Source organism: Cryptotermes secundus, unplaced genomic scaffold (assembly GCF_002891405.2).
Source record: "Cryptotermes secundus unplaced genomic scaffold, Csec_1.0 scaffold279, whole genome shotgun sequence".
Classification (NCBI taxonomy): Eukaryota; Metazoa; Arthropoda; class Insecta; order Blattodea; family Kalotermitidae; genus Cryptotermes; species Cryptotermes secundus.
Genome location: NW_019726227.1, coordinates 399,901 through 423,565, shown reverse-complemented (window position 1 = coordinate 423,565; position 23,665 = coordinate 399,901). Strand labels below are relative to the sequence as shown.

At 47.6% G+C, this 23,665-nt stretch overlaps 1 protein-coding gene across 2 annotated transcripts; it reads right to left on the bottom strand.

The window, feature by feature from the left end:
* Positions 1–764: 764 nt before the first annotated feature.
* On the bottom strand, positions 765–17,660 carry LOC111864003 (uncharacterized protein C12orf56). Of its 2 annotated transcripts, XM_023850894.2 has the most exons (12): positions 17,501–17,660; positions 16,387–16,537; positions 12,427–12,539; positions 11,944–12,044; positions 10,891–11,053; positions 6,730–6,874; positions 5,710–5,910; positions 4,879–5,070; positions 3,337–3,495; positions 2,264–2,395; positions 1,898–2,079; positions 765–1,375 (listed from the first exon to the last, which is right to left on the bottom strand). In XM_023850894.2, the coding sequence occupies exons 1-12, from the start codon at positions 17,623–17,625 to the stop codon at positions 1,222–1,224; spliced, it is 1,818 nt and encodes a 605-aa protein (XP_023706662.2). In that variant the 5' UTR covers positions 17,626–17,660; the 3' UTR covers positions 765–1,221. The 2 variants fall into 2 exon arrangements, with proteins under 2 accessions (XP_023706662.2, XP_023706663.2); XM_023850895.2 differs by lacking the exons at positions 4,879–5,070; positions 5,710–5,910 and having other exon boundaries at positions 17,501–17,658.
* Between the last annotated feature and the right edge of the window lie 6,005 nt (positions 17,661–23,665).

Genomic DNA, 23,665 nt, shown 5'->3' with positions numbered 1-23,665 from the left:
CCTCCTCAGAACTTTGTGGTTGTACAGTCAGTTCACCTGCATATTGATGGAGGCTGATATACTTTAAGAAAGTAATTTAATTTGTGTTTCATCACTCTACACACAGTTCAACTTCTTGTTGAATTAAAAACAAACAAGGGCCCCAAATAATGTGTCGGCACTTACATCAGTGTCCAGTCTCTTCAAATGCAAGGTATCTGTAAATTTAAAGAACAACCTCAATTGCTCATCACCTTGCAAATGTTCATTTGCTTTTCATGTGCAATAATCAATACTGATAAGTTAGGACCAGTAACAGACGGTGAGTACTGAGCAGTTTATGAGCCCACAGCTCATATAACAAACATATTGCTAAATAGATCGTCTGAGGAGGGCAGTGATTTTGTCAGTGATCATTTCCGTGGAAACCAAATAGGAAACTGTTCTCTTTTAGTTATGATAGGAGCATAAGATGGCAGCATTGCAGAGCAGGTGTTCATTCAGTATTGTGTTCTCATCAGTTGGTATCACAGTGGTGATTTTTCCTGATGAAATATGCCTCTGGGCTATTATTATGCTTATTCTACCAAGCTTTCTTTCTGGAACTTTTCAATTTTATGTCTCACACATACAGTGAAACTGTGTTTCGGAGTGTCCCTCAAGGGCTGTCGTGTAGGAGTGGCTTAATGGTAAGGTTGCCCATGGAAACTATGGGAGGGGATGGCGGTCGTCAAATTTTTTCATTAATTTTCAGAGCATCTGACCAGTTTAATAAATTTAAACAGTAAACAGACAAGTTAAGTTATATTTGTTTTCACCATCATGAAGATTTGTGTTATAGTCTTGAGCGTTATGGCACCATATAGTGTGACAGATGAATTCCAACATTTCAGAGTCACATACTGCCTCCTCCTGCAAGGGTAGCGTGTTTCTCTGAAGCACTGATAACCACCTACACAGACTACATGGTGTCATAATTCAGATGACTAGAGTAATAAATAGTTTATTGTCAATCAGTGGAAATTGGTTATAATTAAGAAGAATAAGTGTAACAAGTTTCTGAAGACAGAATGTCTACAGTTCACACCACTCTAGCTGTAGCAGCGAGAAACACAGTGAGCATGACAGAGGTAGCTATGGACACTCTTCTCACCATTTACACTCACGATCTGTAATTATTGTTTAAGAAAAGCAAAGAGATATTAACACAAATCATTGTGTCAGGCTGCTGGATTTGGTAAATTACTGTAGGTCGTCAGCCGAATTGTGAGGGATCAGATTTGTGTGCCCCCTAGATGCCAACTGCTGCACCCCATCCACAAGTTGTTGCAGAAGTCGCTTAATTGGGTAACTGTCTGGCAACTTGCGACTGACTCGTGACCAGCGAACGTAATATCTGAAACAGTGGGTCAGGACATGTGGCATAATGTGGGTGTGCTTCTGAAAAGCGACCTGATGAGATTGTCAGCCTGAACCTGAACTTGTTAAGTTCTGAGGTTGTTCAGATTATGCTCTTCAGGGTTGTAATTGTGTGTGGTCTTGTAGGCAGATACCAGCATTTCAGAGGAATATGGTACTACAGTTGCATTCCTATCTGGAGATAAAAGGTAATACTCTTTCCCTGAAAGGGTACATTTCCTGTATATCGGTTCAGACTGAACGCCATTTTCTAATGCCCTCACCATCCTTGTGACCTGCCTGTGTAACTGAATCAGCTCCTCATGCAGCACACTTCAGTCATGTTTCCCCAGCATGCTGGGTATCTGCCACAGGACTCCACGGTGTCACAACCCAGAAGTCCACAGACTGTACCTCATCATTTGTTGAATATTATTTTTGATTCCAACTTGTCGAAGCAATAGAACTCTTGCACAATATGATGCTCCTGTTTTGAATTTCAGCCTCATGAGTCACGAACCTGAACTCTTCCTCAAACTGCTCCTGAACATAATCCTGTACCCTGCTGAGGCTCTCCATGAGACACTTGAGCACGAAGACGTGCTGATATACAAGGACAGCTTCCAGAGGCGTCAGTTTGTGTGCAGGGGATGGGAACAGGAGCCCAAGAAGTTGGCTGACACTGCGCTTCATGTGGCATTCCTGAGAGCGAAGCAGTGAGGTAATCAGTTGCATTTTGGATTAGATTAAGCTTTTAACATATGTCTTTCATCTTGATATTGTAACATTTTGTTGAAATGGGAACCAACCCAGTTTAGTTGCCAAGGAGTGAAGCAGTTAAGGCACAGGCCGTGTTGCTTGTGATACATTTTGGAGATGTACATACCATGGCCACCCCATCCAGCAGTTTGGTCAGCTTCAGTGCTGATTTGTTCTGGATCATGTTCTGTAGTGTCAGAAGGAGTTCATACAAGATGGCCGTGGAGACATTCGTCACCTCAGCAAGCATTTTTATGAGCTGGAAGCAGAGACATTGATAAGTTACTGCTGTGGGTGTAACTTAAGATTTAGTTTCTTCTGTAAGTGTTCTTTGAAAGAGATATGAAGTGAAAGCTTTGTTTGGAGGGCCCGCACCTCTCTCCAGCCACATCTTTGTCAGAAAGTACTGAATGGATTTCTACACAACTTTATATTTGGGCCATCATCAAAATATTATTTTATCTTGGTTCCAATAGGCCCCATGTATACCTTTCTTCACAGAAAGTTCAAACATCAGTTGTGTGGACAATCACTTGGTAATGTCACCTTGTGTGGGCTAATTGAAGCAGACCTTGATAAGTGCTGAATATAGAGCATTGGTGGAATGATAGTTGGCAGGGGAAAACTGAAATTGGTGGGAAATAAGGTTACCCCATTGTCACTTTATGCACCACAAATCCCATAGAGGCAATTCTTGGATGTAGCCATGCAATTCAGTAAGGTTAATGAACTTTTCAGAGCAACTTTATGCATCCATCTTGAGGATTAAGAGGGAGTCGAAACAACGAAGTGAAATCACTGCGTTTTGCTCGCTTTTTGGTTCATACGCCTTCATTATCCACCTTTTGGATTATTCCCCTTGAGGATTATCTGGAATAATCCAATATCGATTATTCATTGAACACTGGAAATCGCATAACTGTTGTTATTAGTCACCAAACAATAGAAAGCAACAATTGATCAATGATAACGCTGCTCAAAGGTCAGTAATACAAAAGGAAATTTGAACAGCTGAAAGATGTATGCATTCATCTTGCTGTAAATCATCTTGAATGCAGACAACATTCTAGCCGCCAGTGAATCTCACCGTTCAATGCAGCAGACAGTAACTATTATGCTTCCAGTGGTTCGTTAAGCTCAGGGGGAACTCCACCATGAAATGTGGATATCATGCCTGCCATCGCAAGCTGTGTTACTTACCTCTGCCTCTGGAAGGTTGGTCCACCCTCCAGAGCCGAACTCACGGAAGTCCTCAAGCATGTGACAGCAGACTGTGCGATGCCTGTTGGGGATGCTTGGCGGGGTGACCAGCAGGGTCAGTAGCCTCTTGAGCACGGCACCTCGGTTGAACTGAAGCATCTGCAACAGATGGTATGGTTGTGGGCTGTTTGAAAGTGTTGGGATGACAGAATTGAGTTGTTTCCCTGCCTGATTTTCACACCAGGTACCTCTGCCATGCCACAGGATTCGTGTGGGGGCAGACTGCTTATGTCACCCTCAGAGTCACATATAGTCTTGCCTAATTCACAAGGATAGAGTCATGCTAGCTCAGTTGGTATAGTGACAGACTGCTGGTTGGATGGATGAGGATTTGGGGTTCGATTCTCAGGAGAGGTGATTTTACTCTTATCCAGAACATTCAAACCTGCTGTGTAACCTGGCCAGTGGATACAGATGGTAAAGCAACTGGAGTGTGAAGCTGACCACTCACCTCCATCCCATGCTAAGGTCAATGTGTGAAGTTATGCCTCCATTTCACCATACATCTTCATGGTGTGGTGCTTAATTGGGCACCAGAGCACCTTCACTTCTTCCCTGCACATGGACTGTGAGACCTAAGGCTCATGTGAGGGGGGTACAATGCAGCGACAGGAGCGTAGAGACAGTAGCCCAGGGAGCAGCTTTGTAATTTGTAGTGCTTGCTGTATATGGTAGGCCTTCGCAGTTGAGTGCAGACTTTAAAAGACACATGACATTTAGGTAAGCTGATGAGTCACTTGTGTGTTCACACACAACATTAACAGCTTCTTCAAACCTGCATTGTGTTGAAAAACAAGTACAACTTCTCAGGCTTCTATCAATGAATAAATGTTTTGTCTTTTTATAGTTCTTAAATAAAGGCTCTAGAGCGATAGTCTCTTATTTATTTTCATCAGCACTACTTTAATCACTAAATTTTTCATTTTGGGGGGGGGCTACATTTTGCGTCCCTAATCCAGATGACTTCCCCTCCCCCAGTTACTCCGGATTAGCGAGGCTTTACTGTAGTATTAGAATGATGAAATCGGATAGAATGGAAGGGTATGTGGCACGCATTGGAGCAATGGGAAATGCATGCAGATCCTGGAGTTATCACACGAGACTTGAGGTCCTGACAGGACTTAGTATGAAGCTCACTGTCTCTTGGGATGGGGCGCTGTGTACTATGTTAGATCATTAGAAACGTTTCGGAGGAACCTCCTGCCTCCATCTCCAGTGTGGAAGAATAAGAGCAGCATTGAGATGAATGGCCCTGACATACAGAGAGGGAGGCCTGGCGCACTTAGCGAACCAATAGGGACGAAGGCCAAATATACCTTTTAACTGCTTCCCAACGTTTCGAAGGAACTTGCTGCTTCCATCTTCACGGTAATAATGTACCAAACTATACGACTTCACATTCCGGAAGAAAGAAATCTTCAATTGCTTCGGTGGTCAAGAAATCTTTGGTTATTCCCGTCACAACAAAAGCCCTTCACGTGCCTGGATTTTGTCATTGATGCTGTCGCTGTCTCGCAGGGCCTCCAACAGAATGTACAGGAGCATTGCTGCCACTTGCAGCTCATCGATCCGGGCATACAGAGTGTTCTGCGTGGCGAGGCCCCCCAGGGGTTGGGGTGACCCTGGGAAGGACAGCTGCAGCCTCTGCATCAGGAAGTGGTACAGCATCTGGTCCTGTGGGCGAGCACAGCGAACAGGTGACGTCACATTCTCTCACTGCATACAGGATGCCAATAGCGTTTATTGCAACACTAGTACGCATTAGGAGCTGCTGTAGCTCAGTCAGTATAGTGAGTACGCTTCGGGCTATACAACCGATTAACGGAAAGGAAATCACATCTTACAGACCTGCTTTGGGGCCCACCAGCCTCCTGTACAATGGGTAATAGGGGCTCTTTCCCTAGGTGACAGATAGGCCGGAGCGTGGATCTGCCTACTCACATCCATCTAATCCCGTGGCAGGCAGGAATACGTGGAGCGATAGCTCCACTTGCCCCAACGCCCGCAGGACCGGACACATGCGTCAGATGGTGGAATTTCGCGGGCTTAGCCAGAATTTTCTTACAATTATTGTGTTTCTGGACATTATCCATCGTCTTGTCTTTATTTAAAACAAAACGTTTCGGAGACCGGATTCTCCTCTGTCTTCAGGTGAAAGCATATTCAGTGGGACCCAATCGATAGAGCTAGTCCCAGACACTCAGTAATTTCACTGAAATGCCATCATTGCAAGGTTTTGGATAGGCCAACTCTAAATGTAATGATTGCACTGCCATGACTCGCTGTCGTTAGACTCGTTTGTGAATCACGTGCCTTCCAGAAGATTTTCTTGAGGTCCGCGTGTCTCTGGAGGCTCGTGTGCAGTTCTTGCAGAAGCGCGAAACTTCGGTGTGGCGAATTGTCTGGATCCAGTAGTTGCCGTTTGTAGCGCTGATAGACGGTGTCCAGGTGCTGCACATTGTGCCCCCACGCCGAACCCCCCAACTGACAGCCGGCTAACTCCAGAGTCGAGCTCTGCAATATCAATAAAACAATCCACTTGGGAGAAGTTGGCGTAAATGGAACGAAATTTATAATAGAGCTTAGGCAAACACGTGAACTGAACTACTTTTGGTTGGGTATTAGTCTTCAAAGCCCATTGGTAACTATATGTATCACCCGCTTTAACACACTCAGAGTCTGCATTCTGCCCACACAGTGTATTTGTGTGTTCCGTATGGTTCTCACAATAAACAGCAACTGTTTCCCTAAGCAGCATTAACCGGTTGGGCTTTGTAGCGGAGACGTAATATGAGATTGGTGGTTCTTATGGAAGTAACTATGAAGACTACTGTCTCCTGGGATGACGCTGTATAATTTTGTACATATTTACCAGGGTTTAGGAGGGACCTGTACTCGAATACTCTGAAGATGGAGGCAGCAAATTCCTCTGAAACGTTCATATGCACCAGACTTCATGGCGTCCCCACACAAGTTGGTTCTGGTTTCAACGTTTTGCATGCGCATTCTGGTGGTGGCCGTTTCGAATCTCGGCCAGAGCGCCGACTGTCCTTACTGAGGTTTTCCCTTGTTTTCCTCAGTTCCTGATCTGAGCCAGCACCACTTCCCCCCAAATCCTTTCCAATTTGCTGATCGTCCTACCATTCAACACTGTGTAGCCTGAGCTACTGGCAGCGCCGTTAAATAAAACAAATAAATAAATAAATAAATGAGAATTCATGGCGTCAAATCCCGGAAGGCAGTAATTTTCAGCAACGCAGTGTGTTTTCTTTGAAGTATTAACGGTAATGGGCAATCTAGCGATGTAGTGATGGTGTCCAGCTATGAACTCACCAGGATCCTGGCCCTCCAGCCGCTCTGGAGGTGGTCCAGCAGGGCAGAGCCCGCCTGAAGAACGTACAGGTGGAAGTCTGCCTCCTGTACAGAGTCGGGTTTCTGGGTGCCTCGTACCGCGTCCACGTCACGCACCCTGCGAGGGCTGCAGACACGCAATACATTTCAGTTCCTTTGTTCCTGCCAGACACCGGCCTCTTCGGACTGAGATTTGTCGTGGTAACCTCAGTTTCTGCAGGCAGATGTAGCGTTAGGCCACGACCGCTTCCTTCCACGTCCTCTCCAATTCATTTTCCACTATCACCAATCATTCGAACGTGTATAGTGTAACCCACTGTTATCATCGTCATATAGGCCATAAATAAAGAAATAAGGCAAGTGATGAGTAAGTAAGTAAATAAATCAGAAACAGTTATAATAATAATAATAATGAGAAGAATAAAAACAAACTCCGTTGCTTGAGTCCGTAAGCGAACTATACCGACCGATCGACTGCCGCTTGTCGGCGAAGTTAATGCCAACGTTTGCGAATAGAGGGTGTCACGTGGTCAGCGCAATGAATCCCCACGGCCGTTAATTTCGGTTTTCTAGACCTGAGCCGCTATTTTCTTGAAATAGCTCCTCAATTATCCTCACGAGGCTGAGTGGACCCCGTTCCAGACCCACTACTTCTCAGAAAATCTGGCAGCACTGGGAATCAAACCCCAGACCTCTGGAACTGTAGCCAGGAACTCTGACCACTAGACCGCACAGGCGGGTAATAATAATAATATAGGAATTGCGAAAGAAACGACTCGCATGTTTTGAGTCACCCAGTAGTGATATTCCGTACAGAAACGTCTATCAGGTGTACGCATATTTGTTTCGGGTCAGCCTGAAACTACGTTCGGTATAGGAAAGAATCGTATATTTTGGGTAACCTGTGGCTGGTAATTGCCTCTGATACGAGCTGTGACGTGTTTGTTTACCAGTTGCTATGTCGACAGTATGAGTGTGTCAGTGTCATGCATGATCAATATCTGTTATCCTTCTGTAACTTGACCTTATTCAAGGATGGTGAGGCACAGGTCAAGAGAAACCGCTTCGTTAGGCTGCTCTGTCTTGACTGCTACCGGTTTATTCGTTGAATGTACTTCTGCGTTTCATTGGCAGCAGTGAAATGTCCGTTGAAAATTCATCAGGAAAGATGTGACAATTCCCATCTCTTTCTGCGGTTTCCATTGGTCCTCTCCGCCTCAAAGCATCTCTGAGCTTTCATCGTCGGATAGTTACGTAAATGGTTGCCACTAGATCCTATTTGCAACACACGATTGGAAGCAATAACTTCATATTGATTATCTCATTGAAGACAAGGGATATTTCTGCCGTAAGATTGGCTACTCAAGGCGTCACGTGCCCTGAAAGGTGTTTTAGACAGGCAGGACACGTCACAGTTCTCGGGGGACAGTTTGAAATCACGATATGACTGAATATGCACGCTGTGACATCCGAGAGTTGTTATAATAATAATAATAATAATAATAATAATAATAATAATAATAATCTAGGGATGCAATTTTTGGGGCCGAAGCCGACACTGAAATATTGGCTAAAATCCTCCTGTCTGTTGCGGTCATATTCTGCTTCTATCATAGGTACGTTTGCATTTGGTTTCCATGGAAACTACAAGCAGGCAAACCTTACGACTTGCGGACTATTTCGGAAACGTTCGCAACAATAATGTTTATAGCAGCAACAATTCACCATTAAAGCATAATCCGGTGGCACGCTGGTAAATAAATACGTTGTCGGATCAGATTAGAAAAGCGATGGAGTTGAGGTATAGCCCTGCGTTTTCTTAACCTTTTACTTGCTGGAGGCTTCACGTTCCGACCGTTCTATCCTCGGGGAGACAGCTCCCGGTAACCATTACATAGGAGGGTGCATGGATCCCATGGCATGTGTCTACATTATGGAGAAGTGTGAAATCTCTTTTCCCCCATCTGCTATCGAACCCCGATTCCTCGGCCGCCCAGCCCGTTCACTTACTCACTGTGTTACCTGAGCTACTTCGGTTGGTTATGATCACTCACTCCTTTTTTTTAACCTTTGGAAGCAGAATTGAAATGGGAAGTAGGTAAAGGAAAGCAATGAAATGAACCAACAGGAAATGGAGGAAGCCGGGGATCGAAGCCAGCCGTAATTCACGCGTTTGCACTCCAGATTCACTCGTTTCAGAAAAAGCTTCCGCACGCAAAAGACAAAAGCGACCCAGATTTAAAGCAATCAATTCCTTTTCCAATTGAACTCCAGGTATGCGTGCAGATATATACATCTACGCCCCCAATACGCCCCCAATTGAACAAATACAGTCGGCTGACCGCTCTACAATATGGCCCCGAGAATATAAAACTTTCAAAAATAGCCGAAAGGAGGTAATATTTTATAAGCGTCGCTGTCGCCACACACGCGACCCGATTGTCCACTGTTATTTCATAATGCAGTCCGCCACATTGTCTGTCTGTACTCTGCCATTGCAAACAGGGCTTCGCGTTGAAAGCTCGCCGTTTCTGGAATTTGTTTTGAAGTTGTGGTAGTCATTTACAGGTAAAAAGTTAAGGCTGTTCCTGTAACAGGCCGTGGAGGGCCATGGGGTTGTGAGACGTCGAGGCTCCCACATTTTCTGGACAGTCGGCTTACAGATGGCATTTGGGTTGTCAGCCATGCGCGCCGGCTGCCATTTAACCCCAGGAAGATTCCTCGTACTCATTTATGTTAGGGGCTGAGTCAACCCTAGGGCCATAGTGCGGCTGGAAGGGTTAGGTCAATTGAAAAATCCAGTGACCTCATCGACAGTCATTTACATTACTTCATAAACTAATATATGCACGGGATTTCGCAACAATAGGAAACTATTAATTGTTGGTCTGGTTTCCTTGGACGCGGAGACTTAATTCTGGTGTCGATTGAAACATTTGGAAATGCCATTTTATGAGCTCAGACAGTGCATAATGGCCTATTGTTCTGTGCCAGATATGACCAAAAGCGGGATTTTGTTTTAGTAGTTGGAAGACGCGACAGGATGTAATTACACGTAACTCGTTACGAGCTGCGGTCTGGCCGCATGTAGTCATTAGCGTAGGCCTCGTGCCTTGCGTGTTGCATTCCTGGGCTATTTAGGTCGACAGTAATGGACTCTACAGGCCCAGATAATCACTGTACCTGCTGCGTCACACTGACACCCTCTGTGTGCAGATGGTTTAATTTACGTCTGGCTATTGCCGAATATTCCCATATTCATCAAGAAAGTCACAAGGATTGCAGTAGCTTCAAATCTACCCATTGTTTTCTCAGTTATCATGGCAAGCTATACGTTGTTTTTTTCTGGGAAATAAAACATGGCTTTTAAGTAGTATACACATCAGATGGTTCCTTCACACACATACCGCTTAGGGCCTCAAATCTGTTAAGGAATAAAAAAGAAGTCGACATGCATAACCGTCATTGTACGTCAAGGTGAAATGTACGTGGTCGTTGTTGCTGTAATTAATGCAAGTTTTTTTTTTTATTTCTACTGGGGTGGGACTAAGTCCCTTGTACTGCGGCCAATTCTGGCCTATTGTACCAGCCCCAGATGATAGGTGAGGGTGATTGTGGAGCAACTGGTGGAATGAAGATTGGCAGGGGAAACCGAAGTACTCGGAGAAAACCTGCCCCAGCGCCACTTTGTCCACCAGAAATCCCACTTGGCCAGAACCGGGATCGAACACGGGCCGCCGCAGTGGGAAGCCAGCGACTAACCGCTTGAGCAATGGCGCGGACCATTAATGCAAGTTACTGTTATAGGTCTGTTTAAAAGGCAAAGTGTCCCAGTACTTAATTCAGTAAGCAGCAAGGCGTTAAGACGTATGGGGAGTGGAGATATAGCTCCATCATTCTTAACCTCGACACACAATGGAGTTGAGTGGTCCGCTTCACGCCTCTGCCTCTTTACCTCCGGGTACATAGCACCCGGTACCCCTTGAGATGTACACTCTGGAGGGGAGATCTATTGTTCCTGCCTGGAGTCGAACCACGATTCCTCGGTCGTGCAGCTTGTAGCCTAGCCGGTACGCTGTCAGTATGTCCAAATATCTTCGTCGAGTATAACCGTCATACTACGCCAGGGGCGCAAGTACTCACCGCGGTTTGTCAAGCGAGCTGTGGGCGCGACTCGTTGCGACCTGCGCCTGCGGATACTGCGCCAAGGAGCTCCTGGACCTCGGGATGTGGGGACGCTGTGTCTCCACGCGCCGCAGAAGCGCCCCTATGTCTGGCGAGTTGCGGGCCTGCGCGTTCTCTGCACCTGGTCAATGATTCAGGTTCAGTGATTTCAGTCCATGCGGCACTCTCTTGCTTTATGGCACCAAGCAGAACCGTCCGTGATAAGCTGACAGCCGCTCAGCTGACTGAGATGAATGTTTCGGCTATCTGATGCTGAGGTAGCATAGCGCGCTCAGAAAATTCAACGGGAATTCTCGCCGTATGTTACGTAAACTCCCCCTTCCGTCTCCCTTACTGCTTTCCAGTCCTACATGTTATCGAATGATATGTCGGGGCCAACCTTTAACGTGATCTCCCACGAACAGCACACATGAATAGTAAGTCGTTAATCTTCTCCTTTGTATAGTATACTACACTTCACACATCTACATCAAAACATTATCGGTGCTCATAGAATAGACACGATACAGTGAAACAAAAGACTGCTCCCTCGTTCATGAGCTGGAATATAATTTTGTTCATCTCGATAGTTCGTTGCTATAGAAACCCCAACGCTTACACAATTATGTGATATACTTGTATGCGGAGGAATATTGTGAGTTCTCCATTATTATTTTCTGGGACGTGATGCCGTTCAGTTTGGTAGGTGGGTATCTGCTGCCTTCATCATCAGGGCAGATTCTTTTTTAGGGATCTTTCTGTATTATGGTTAAGCTCACTTTCATACGGCGAACTATGTTTTCACAAACGAGGGTCCTGCGACTGAGCCATGGTTATGTAACCATAATACAGGGTTAGGAGGAAACGCCAATATCGAATAAAGGTTAACAGAATTTCAAATTTAGTTTACATGTAATTTGTAATTATCTAATAATGTGTTAACTGTAACTGTATAACCACTATTGACAGCCGACAGTGGGTAGACCTCCTGGTGTGAAGTTGGACATGGGGCTATCAGTCAGTTAGCCTTACCTGGTTCCGGTGCGGGAGCCTCAGGGCGACCCAATGGGGTCGGCGTCGCGCTTATAGGGCGGTCGTCCGGAGAGCCGGCTTCTGTGGGCACCAGCATCTGGCTGCAAACAGTGGAGACGTCCTCATTAGGCAGTAAGTGGCGAGACAGCGAGACAGACGGTGGCAGTGACCCCGTTGTGACCTTACAACTCAGAGATCTCCTCTAACGTCTCCTGTGACCCAACCGTAGGAGGTCGCTTGAGGCCTCGCCTGTTGTAGGACTCTTGTGGCCCTCTTCTGTGAGATCGCCTGACCTTACCCTGTGAGGCCTACTATGACCATGACTTTAGGGGTCCTGTGATCAAAACCCTCTCGATTCTCCTGTGACCCTATTCTGTGAGATCCCCTGACCTTACCCTGTGAGGCCTACTATGACCATGCCTTTTTAGGCATCCTGTGATCACACCCCTCTCGACTCTCCTGTGACTTCTCACGTGACCCTACCTGTCTGAGGTCTCCTCCCTCGAGTCACGCAGCCCGTGCTTCCGGTGTTCCATCCGGATATGTTGACATGTGTCCCTTTGGGGTCCCTTTAGGAAATCGGGGAAGTCGTGCTCCTGGAAGAAAAGAGCAGGTTTAAGAGCGTCCCTGAAACATGTTAGTGGTGCCGGATTTTCCCAGAAGTGTCACATCTGGAGTCTCACGGCCGGGCGCCGTGCCTCGCCCTCTTTGTCTTCTGGGTTGTGACAACGTGTAGTTCGCAGAGAGCTCGCGTTTCGAAGGATGATATCGTTTCCTTCTTCAGGCTCGAAAAATTAAACAATCGAAGAAACACCAAGAAGGAAACAGCCCGTAAGCTTGTCGTCTGCTTCTCCTTGGTGTTTCACGGCGTACTTTTCTTTCCTGAAGACCGAGGTGGTATATTCCTCCGAAACATTGGACTTTCTGCGAACTACAAGACTGTAACAGCACAGAAGATCGTACTCTTCATAGTCGCTGTTGTGAAAATTTCTAGTTGAATATTTTAATATTATATTCACGGTTTCATATCGTGAAGGGCACCCCAAATGTCTTCCTCCTGCCAAAGTGCACTCAGAGCCACGGGTTCTGTACAGCATAGCAACCAAACATTCCAATGCTGTGACGTAAGCCTTAGATTTATAAATCATCGTGTCTGTAATTCCCGTGGGGTGTGAAGACGGGTGTTCTCCGCGCGGTTCGGCACGAATATACATTCAATTCACGTGTAAGTGGGGCTCCTTGTGAGAAGCTTGACGGAGGGGAGAGGGGAAAGCCGAGCAATCGATACGCGATATGGGTAATTCTAAAAATAAGAGCAATTCACGCGAGTGAAGTGTATCAGAGGGACAGAGTAGGGATCCATCGCCTTGCAAACCCTTAGCTATTCCTGACCAGTCGTGGCCTTGCCGTCTCATTCGTAAATATAACCTTGGCATTTTAAACAGCTTTGCAAAGTAACATAAGGCTCATTCATACTTTGACGCTGATGGGGCTGTCGAGATTAAAATCAACGCGGGTTAAATTCTTTCGCGTCTCTTTACGGCCCACAAGGTGAGAAACATACATACGAAGTTTCTTAAACAGCCGCACAATTCAAACTGTGATCGTCTGTCTTGTTTCTGGTTACCAACATTTCGGAGGAACGCACTGCCTCCATCTACAGAGGCGAATGCTGTACTCGTGCCCTTGAACATTGCAGCTGACCAATCAGCCCGACGCAATTATTGCAGCCGTTAAGTATGATTGTCCCTTGCCCCCGCGGCCCCAGGGGGTGGTCGATGGCAACTACCGCTTGCCCCAAGGGTAATGTTGGTTGTGTTATCGAGGGGGAAACCCCGCGCCAATAAAGCACTCTGGGCTTGTTAACGAGCCTCACTCGCAGCTGGAAGTTTAATGGACCCTTGGCACGAAATAGACACCGCTCGAATCTGTCGCCGTCTTTAACCCGGAAACCTGAAATTCATATACATAATATATAGGAATTCAGTTCGTACTTCACAGGAAACTCATTACGTCTCCGCTACAAAGCCCAATCGGTTAATTTTGTTTAAGGAAACAGTCGCTGTTTATTGTGAGAACCATACGGAACACACAGATACACTCTATGGGCAGAGAACTCAGTTCGTTCCTCACAGGAAACACATTGCCTCTCCGCTACAATGTCCAACCGGCTAATGCTGTTTTAATGAAAAAGCCGCTGTTTATTGTGAGAACCATACGGAACACACAGATACACTCTATGGGCAGAGAACTCAGTTCGTTCCTCACAGGAAACACATTGCCTCTCCGCTACAATGTCCAACCGGCTAATGCTGTTTTAATGAAAAAGCCGCTGTTTATTGTGAGAACCATACCGAACACACAACTACACTCTGTGGACAGAGAACTCAGTTCGTGCCTCATAGGAAACACATTGCGTCTCCGCTACAAAGCCCAACCGGTTAATGCTGTTTAGGGAAACAGTCGCTGTTTATTGTGAGAACCATGCAGAACACGCAATACACTGTGTGGGCAGAATGCAGGGTTCGGATATGTTAAAGCGAGTGATATATATAGTAACCACTGCGCTCTAAAATAATAGCCGTTTATGAATTATTCTTTATAGTTATGTTATTCTGTCGTCTTTTTGCTCTTTATTTCATCTTTTTCTTTGTGTTCTTTTCATTTCTTTTGCTTTTCCTTTGTTTCGTTCCTAATTGTTTTTCGTTTTCATTTTTGCTTCTCCTGTCTGTCTTTACAGTTTCAACACTTTCCCTGTTACGAACGAGGTATGTGGTCCGCAAACCGGCCGTTTGTTTGCTGGTGCGTTATTTCACAACAGTATCGGTATCTAAGAGTATTAGGGTCAAATAATAAGATGAATGATGAATTGCAAAGGATTTAGATGGAAGCGGTCGTGACGCAGTCGATGTACTATCGCGGAATTTGCCTTGAGGGACGGAGGAAACATAAAAAATTTCAGTTAGGATAGCCAGTTTCCCGACAGAGACTCGAACCGAACACCTCCGGAATGCGAGTCCAAACGTGGCCACTACGTTAACCCGCGCGGTTGTCGGTCTCTTGTGTTGAGCTACATTCCGCTGCCAGTTCGCGACTCTCTCGTCTTTCAGACCTGAAGTTGCTATGAAAACGCACGAACAGTGGACACCAAGACAAACTGAACACGCAAAGCTTCGCAATTTCCAAACTAAAAATCTTCTTTCCCATTTTCTCTCAGTTCAATTCTGCTGAACGTGCGTCATGACCATCATGCTGCCAACTTCTAAAATTACAATTTCTCGTGCCTGAAAGGAGCATCTGGCGTGTCTTACCCAAACGGCACGCGAGATTGCCGTGCGATTGAACTTTGGAGGGTGGGCGGGGGGGAGGAGAGGCAATGAGGGTTGCATACTTGACCTTGGGGAGATCAGAAAATGGTGGCCGATATGAAGCCCACAGGTATGTAAGGAATAGCGTTTAGTGTAGGCCACTCCCTGATACCAAATTTCTCTGAAATTATTGGTGTGGGTGGAATGAAGATTATCGGAGAGATAACAAATTATACATCCCACCCAAATTCTGTGTCAGTGTTCATCAAACGATCCACGTAGTTGACGCAAATTCCCGGACATTCTGTATAGGAGCGTCGTAACTTCTGCTTCTGAGAGAGAGCGACTTGTGAGGCGGGTCACTGTGTAGCTAAAGGAACAAAAGGAGGGTTTTAACAGCACACGTGTATGAACCTTTGACCCTATGAAGATTCATGAAAACAGAGAGAGAAGAAAAGTGGTAAGGATATTGAAGAAAAGGGGGAAACAGGAAAAAATTGCCGTCTCAGAAGGTTCCCAGGCAGTGTCAGCTTGCCCTTCTGGAAACTGTAGGTTAGAGAGAAGGTAAAGCATTGAGAAGTGAATCGTTTTGTGAGTGTACAGCAGAGGGAAGTTACTGAGCGGGGTTTTTACATCATCTTGAGTTAATTTTGGGGGGGGGGGCTGCATTAGGGAGAGATGTATTTTTGTGTTAACATTGGGAGTACTGCTTGTGGAACTGGTCTACAAGCTCAGAATTTGCCCTAGGAACATGAAGGTCATTTAAATGATGCAAATATTTAAGAATTCAGTCCGTACCTCAAAGGAAACACATTACATCTCCGCTACAAAGCCCAACCGGTTAATGCTGTTTAAGGAAACAGTCGCTGTTTATTGTGAGAACCATACGGAACACACAAATACACTCTGTGGGCAGAAAACTCAGTCCGTACCTCACGGGAAACACATTACATTTCTGCTACAAAGCCCAACCGGTTAATGCTGTTTAGGGAAACAGTCGCTGTTTGTTGTGAGAGCCATACGGAACACATAAATACACTCTGTGGGCAGAATGCAGGGTTTTAGTGTGTTAAAGCATGTGGTGCACTCTAAAGAGTAAATGTTCATCAGTCCCGGAGGATGGGCACACACTTACCACTGTGATGCTAGTGACATCTGCCAATCGTACAACTTCATGGACATCTCGGGGCGGGTGATCAGCTAGCAGGAGCGACCTTCCAGTGATCACTACGTACTTGAAGCTTAAGCCGTCTTTACCCACCCTGACCACACACCCCTCATAATATCTGAAACACATAAGCAACACTGGTCTTGGTCAGTGCTGGGAGAGGTGACTACAGTTCGTTCGAAATGAATTTCAATTGATGCTGCATCAACTGGAGCGATTGTTTAGAGGCGAGTCGCGTGACACATTGCTTCCTCAAATGTATAAGTTAAATGTCGAGTGGAGAAATAGTACAAGTTATGGAGCTGCTCAGTGCTCAGTGATGTCCCTCCTCCAGCACGCTCAGTCTGTGTGCTCCCCTTAAAATGAGAGACTAAGTTTCACACCCATAAATTATAGCGCGTAAAATAATAGTTATGTATGTTCTGATTTTTACTTGTTTAGACAGCAGAGGGAATGTGAACACTTTAATATACATTGAAAGGTGTAATTAAGCCCGAATAATATTTTATGTTTAATAGATTAGGCTGTATACAGTAAGTATGTTTCTGTGTTTGACTTGAAGTTCTGACAGCGGTGACTGAACTTTTCTGGGACCTGACTTCCTTTATTGCCTTAGAAGTTCACCAGTGATTCGCAGGAACATACTGTCTCTCTTTTCAGGACCGATGATTAAGCCGAACAAACAGAAAGTAGAATTCTGCTTACTCTCACACCCATGAGATGGAGGCAGAACCAGGCTATACGGCGTCACAACCCAGAGCATAGTACTCCACCCGTTTCTACCTAAATTGCTGCGTTATTCGCACGTTTTCATTCTTAGAGGATTTGACGTTATCAGAGCGGTGGTTAAAAAGAGTTCTATCTTTTGGGATATAACGCCTTATAGTCCGTTTAAAGTCAACCGACGTTTCAGATAAATATGTACCCTCCACCTTCAGGGTCAAACAATAAGCCAAGCAGGAAGAAACGTGAAGAAGATAGGAAGCAACTCCGAAACGTCGGTTGACTTTCAGCCGATTACACGGCGTTATATTCCATAATATTCTTGAATAGTGAGGCGAGTTGCTATGTGTCAGCCTACCTGATACCGTCGAACACTGGTCCAGGCAGGGCTCGCTTTAGGAAGCTCTCTAACCGGCTGATCCTCCGGGCCATGTGCGCACGTAGGCAGCCCGCAGCACACTGTGCCGCGCGACATCGCTGCATTGACCGACTGACTGCGAGCGAGACTGGTCCCGCCCCTCGGGCGCGGCCTGACCCTGCAGGTGGTCGTGCCTCTTCTCAGTAACTCCGTTTGAACCATGGAGTTCATGAGACAGATTTAAGTTGTCCCTGTGCTTGATTACGCACTACGCCATGGGGTATAGTTCCACATATTCTTAACCTAGACGCTAGACGGACGTGTGTTGTCAGCTTTACCCCTTAACATTGGAGAGGAAGCTCGGCTGACCACAGAGTCGGCCTGGCCGCTGTGGAGTGGAGAGAAATCTCTTGTTCCTGACGAGACTTGAACCCCGACCCTTCGATAGACAAGCCCGTAGCCTAGTCACTATGCTGACTGAGCTACCCTGGCGATCTCCCTGAAATTTATAAAATTTCATTGAATAAACAAAGGCAGGATCTCGTCTTCATATTATGGGCGTCTATTATGACACTGTGTAATCTGGTACATGGGTACTAACGTGTGAGAGGCTGTACTTCTGACAGCTCCCAGAAAGAGCGTGGTGTGAGGCTGTACTGCTGACAGTCCCAGAAAGCGTGGTGTGAGGCTGTACTACTGACAGCTCCCAGAAAGAGCGTGATGTGAGGCTGTATTACTGACAGCTCCCAGAAGGAGCGTGTTGTGAGGCTGTACTACTGAGAGCTCCCAGAAGGTGCGTGCTGTGAGGCTGTACTACTGAGAGCTCCCAGAAGGAGCGTGCTGTGAGGCTGTACTACTGAGAGCTCCCAGAAGGTGCGTGCTGTGAGGCTGTACTACTGAGAGCTCCCAGAAGGTGCGTGCTGTGAGGCTGTACTACTGAGAGCTCCCAGAAGGTGCGTGCTGTGAGGCTGTACTACTGAGAGCTCCCAGAAGGTGCGTGCTGTGAGGCTGTACTACTGAGAGCTCCCAGAAGGTGCGTGCTGTGAGGCTGTACTACTGAGAGCTCCCAGAAGGTGCGTGCTGTGAGGCTGTACTACTGAGAGCTCCCAGAAGGTGCGTGCTGTGAGGCTGTACTACTGAGAGCTCCCAGAAGGTGCGTGCTGTGAGGCTGTACTACTGAGAGCTCCCAGAAGGTGCGTGCTGTGAGGCTGTACTACTGAGAGCTCCCAGAAGGTGCGTGCTGTGAGGCTGTACTACTGAGAGCTCCCAGAAGGTGCGTGCTGTGAGGCTGTACTACTGAGAGCTCCCAGAAGGTGCGTGCTGTGAGGCTGTACTACTGAGAGCTCCCAGAAGGTGCGTGCTGTGAGGCTGTACTACTGAGAGCTCCCAGAAGGTGCGTGCTGTGAGGCTGTACTACTGAGAGCTCCCAGAAGGTGCGTGCTGTGAGGCTGTACTACTGAGAGCTCCCAGAAGGTGCGTGCTGTGAGGCTGTACTACTGAGAGCTCCCAGAAGGTGCGTGCTGTGAGGCTGTACTACTGAGAGCTCCCAGAAGGTGCGTGCTGTGAGGCTGTACTACTGAGAGCTCCCAGAAGGTGCGTGCTGTGAGGCTGTACTACTGAGAGCTCCCAGAAGGTGCGTGCTGTGAGGCTGTACTACTGAGAGCTCCCAGAAGGTGCGTGCTGTGAGGCTGTACTACTGAGAGCTCCCAGAAGGTGCGTGCTGTGAGGCTGTACTACTGAGAGCTCCCAGAAGGTGCGTGCTGTGAGGCTGTACTACTGAGAGCTCCCAGAAGGTGCGTGCTGTGAGGCTGTACTACTGAGAGCTCCCAGAAGGTGCGTGCTGTGAGGCTGTACTACTGAGAGCTCCCAGAAGGTGCGTGCTGTGAGGCTGTACTACTGAGAGCTCCCAGAAGGTGCGTGCTGTGAGGCTGTACTACTGAGAGCTCCCAGAAGGTGCGTGCTGTGAGGCTGTACTACTGAGAGCTCCCAGAAGGTGCGTGCTGTGAGGCTGTACTACTGAGAGCTCCCAGAAGGTGCGTGCTGTGAGGCTGTACTACTGAGAGCTCCCAGAAGGTGCGTGCTGTGAGGCTGTACTACTGAGAGCTCCCAGAAGGTGCGTGCTGTGAGGCTGTACTACTGAGAGCTCCCAGAAGGTGCGTGCTGTGAGGCTGTACTACTGAGAGCTCCCAGAAGGTGCGTGCTGTGAGGCTGTACTACTGAGAGCTCCCAGAAGGTGCGTGCTGTGAGGCTGTACTACTGAGAGCTCCCAGAAGGTGCGTGCTGTGAGGCTGTACTACTGAGAGCTCCCAGAAGGTGCGTGCTGTGAGGCTGTACTACTGAGAGCTCCCAGAAGGTGCGTGCTGTGAGGCTGTACTACTGAGAGCTCCCAGAAGGTGCGTGCTGTGAGGCTGTACTACTGAGAGCTCCCAGAAGGTGCGTGCTGTGAGGCTGTACTACTGAGAGCTCCCAGAAGGTGCGTGCTGTGAGGCTGTACTACTGAGAGCTCCCAGAAGGTGCGTGCTGTGAGGCTGTACTACTGAGAGCTCCCAGAAGGTGCGTGCTGTGAGGCTGTACTACTGAGAGCTCCCAGAAGGTGCGTGCTGTGAGGCTGTACTACTGAGAGCTCCCAGAAGGTGCGTGCTGTGAGGCTGTACTACTGAGAGCTCCCAGAAGGTGCGTGCTGTGAGGCTGTACTACTGAGAGCTCCCAGAAGGTGCGTGCTGTGAGGCTGTACTACTGAGAGCTCCCAGAAGGTGCGTGCTGTGAGGCTGTACTACTGAGAGCTCCCAGAAGGTGCGTGCTGTGAGGCTGTACTACTGAGAGCTCCCAGAAGGTGCGTGCTGTGAGGCTGTACTACTGAGAGCTCCCAGAAGGTGCGTGCTGTGAGGCTGTACTACTGAGAGCTCCCAGAAGGTGCGTGCTGTGAGGCTGTACTACTGAGAGCTCCCAGAAGGTGCGTGCTGTGAGGCTGTACTACTGAGAGCTCCCAGAAGGTGCGTGCTGTGAGGCTGTACTACTGAGAGCTCCCAGAAGGTGCGTGCTGTGAGGCTGTACTACTGAGAGCTCCCAGAAGGTGCGTGCTGTGAGGCTGTACTACTGAGAGCTCCCAGAAGGTGCGTGCTGTGAGGCTGTACTACTGAGAGCTCCCAGAAGGTGCGTGCTGTGAGGCTGTACTACTGAGAGCTCCCAGAAGGTGCGTGCTGTGAGGCTGTACTACTGAGAGCTCCCAGAAGGTGCGTGCTGTGAGGCTGTACTACTGAGAGCTCCCAGAAGGTGCGTGCTGTGAGGCTGTACTACTGAGAGCTCCCAGAAGGTGCGTGCTGTGAGGCTGTACTACTGAGAGCTCCCAGAAGGTGCGTGCTGTGAGGCTGTACTACTGAGAGCTCCCAGAAGGTGCGTGCTGTGAGGCTGTACTACTGAGAGCTCCCAGAAGGTGCGTGCTGTGAGGCTGTACTACTGAGAGCTCCCAGAAGGTGCGTGCTGTGAGGCTGTACTACTGAGAGCTCCCAGAAGGTGCGTGCTGTGAGGCTGTACTACTGAGAGCTCCCAGAAGGTGCGTGCTGTGAGGCTGTACTACTGAGAGCTCCCAGAAGGTGCGTGCTGTGAGGCTGTACTACTGAGAGCTCCCAGAAGGTGCGTGCTGTGAGGCTGTACTACTGAGAGCTCCCAGAAGGTGCGTGCTGTGAGGCTGTACTACTGAGAGCTCCCAGAAGGTGCGTGCTGTGAGGCTGTACTACTGAGAGCTCCCAGAAGGTGCGTGCTGTGAGGCTGTACTACTGAGAGCTCCCAGAAGGTGCGTGCTGTGAGGCTGTACTACTGAGAGCTCCCAGAAGGTGCGTGCTGTGAGGCTGTACTACTGAGAGCTCCCAGAAGGTGCGTGCTGTGAGGCTGTACTACTGAGAGCTCCCAGAAGGTGCGTGCTGTGAGGCTGTACTACTGAGAGCTCCCAGAAGGTGCGTGCTGTGAGGCTGTACTACTGAGAGCTCCCAGAAGGTGCGTGCTGTGAGGCTGTACTACTGAGAGCTCCCAGAAGGTGCGTGCTGTGAGGCTGTACTACTGAGAGCTCCCAGAAGGTGCGTGCTGTGAGGCTGTACTACTGAGAGCTCCCAGAAGGTGCGTGCTGTGAGGCTGTACTACTGAGAGCTCCCAGAAGGTGCGTGCTGTGAGGCTGTACTACTGAGAGCTCCCAGAAGGTGCGTGCTGTGAGGCTGTACTACTGAGAGCTCCCAGAAGGTGCGTGCTGTGAGGCTGTACTACTGACAGCTCCCAGAAAGAGCGTGATGTGAGGCTGTACTAGTGGCAGCCTCCAGAAGGTGCGTGATGTGAGGGCCAGTATTTGTGGCAGTTGCAGCACATCTTGAAGTGACAACTGCACGGGGTTAATTACCCTCGGTTCAGAGTCCGGGAGGGCAAGAAACTTGGGCATGGCAGGCGCTGAAGAAACACAGTATTGCACTTCAGTAGACAACCGGAAGGGGATTCTCTTTGTCGGAACTACCAGTCGCTTCCTGCAACTCGAGGTGACAAATGACTGACTCACATCGCGTCGGATTCACATCTGACGTCACATTTTAATTTACAAACGGTTTCGGGACATGTATGCATTTCCTACATTGTTGTACGTTGAACCCTATAAGCACGCTACATGCACCGCCTGACTTAACGTCACAAGCAAGTCTGGTTCTCAAAGTATATTTATTTGTCTCGCTTTACGTGGCTTAAGCAGAGGGTGACTAGTCACTAATGAATTGGAATGTGCGTGGAAGGAAGCGGTCATGGCGTTCATCTGAAATCACTGAAGAAAATCCCCCAAATCCTCAGTCATCATAGCTGGTACTTCTTGCCGGTATTCGAACCGGACACCTCCTGAATACAAGAAGGAGGTACAGAGAGAAGGCCAGCGAAAGTACGAAAGATAGAGAATGAAGCAAGCCAATAAAAAGAGATGTGGAGAAATCGGTATAATGCCAAGGTTGAAAGTTGATCGAGGGTTAAGGGTCCGATCCCCAATACGGGGAAAAGTTCTTCTGCATAACGTCTAGACCGGCTTTGGGACCCACCCAGCCTCCTATACATTAGGTACCGGGGGTAAAGCTGCAGGAGCTTGAAGCTCTCCACTCACGTCCCTCTACAGCCGTGGTTAAGACTGGTGGAACTGCAACTTCATTTCTCCACACGACTTCATGGCGCGGTCCCTTGAGAGTATCGCCGTCACGTAGGCAGCCGCACTTCTGCGACTTGTTTTTTCTCTCTGTATTTCTTGTTTTGTTTCACGTTCTGTAATTAAGGCCGGTCGGTTTGAATTCGCGCTTCCTCGGCTCTTGTCGTGCTTTTCCGGAGAGAAGATCAACGGCCTTCTGGGGTCGGTGAGCCATGCACGGCCAGGTATGTTGGCCGAGTGATCACTGATCACTCAGCGGGCAGCAAGAAACAGGTGATCAGGCAGGCTGCATCAATCGTTTCATGGCAGTGAAACGGCGATAGTCTGGGCACTAGATGCAGGGTTCTGATTTCAAGTTACAAATTTTACGTTACAGAGATGTCAAAACTCTACTTTAAAAATTATAATTTTATGTAAAGTAACACGGTGAATTTTTGTTTTTAATTTTCACTTACACCGTCACTTGCGTTCCTCGGTAAATTAACAAAATTCACTAAATTTTGTACATCGACCAGATTCTGCTGCCGTTAGGAGGAACATCGCAACAGAATAATCTCCGCCAGTTTTCTTAGTATTTCTTTGCCTTTCGTTTGAAGCACGGTTTTGGGGTGGGATGTAGCCGCGTCTTCGCAATGCAAATTTTATCAAGTTTAGACGTATTTCTTTAAACAACCACAAACTGCGTTTGGCTTACGTGGGTTGAGTGTTCTGTGTACTTGTTTGTGTTTTATGTACGGTGACTTGTAAACATTTTTTTAATAATAACTTTCCAAAAGTATTTGAATATGTTTAAAATCAAGTGACCGAAGAAGAATCAGCACATGTGTGCTAGGTTGTATACCCTCGAAGTTTATGGTCGCTTACAAAAATGCATGAACTATGCAGGTCTCCTTAGTTTTGTTTGTCTCGGCCATGGAGCAGTTCTTTGTGAGCTGAACTGAACGTAAGGGGTCGCGGTCAGTTAGAAAGAAGCACACGGAACGGCCAAGGCGTGAGGTCTCGAC

Excerpts from the sequence above, each read along its gene's own strand:
- LOC111864003 (XM_023850894.2), bottom strand. The coding sequence starts at position 17,625 with ATGCAGCGATGTCGCGCGGCACAGTGTGCTGCGGGCTGCCTACGTGCG. Across the intron at positions 12,540-16,386 it reads ATGTCACTAGCATCACAGTG|GAGCACGACTTCCCCGATTT; the intron begins GTAAGTGTGTGC and ends CTTTTCTTCCAG. Across the intron at positions 1,376-1,897 it reads CAGTTTGAGGAAGAGTTCAG|ATATTACGTTCGCTGGTCAC; the intron begins GTTCGTGACTCA and ends CCACTGTTTCAG.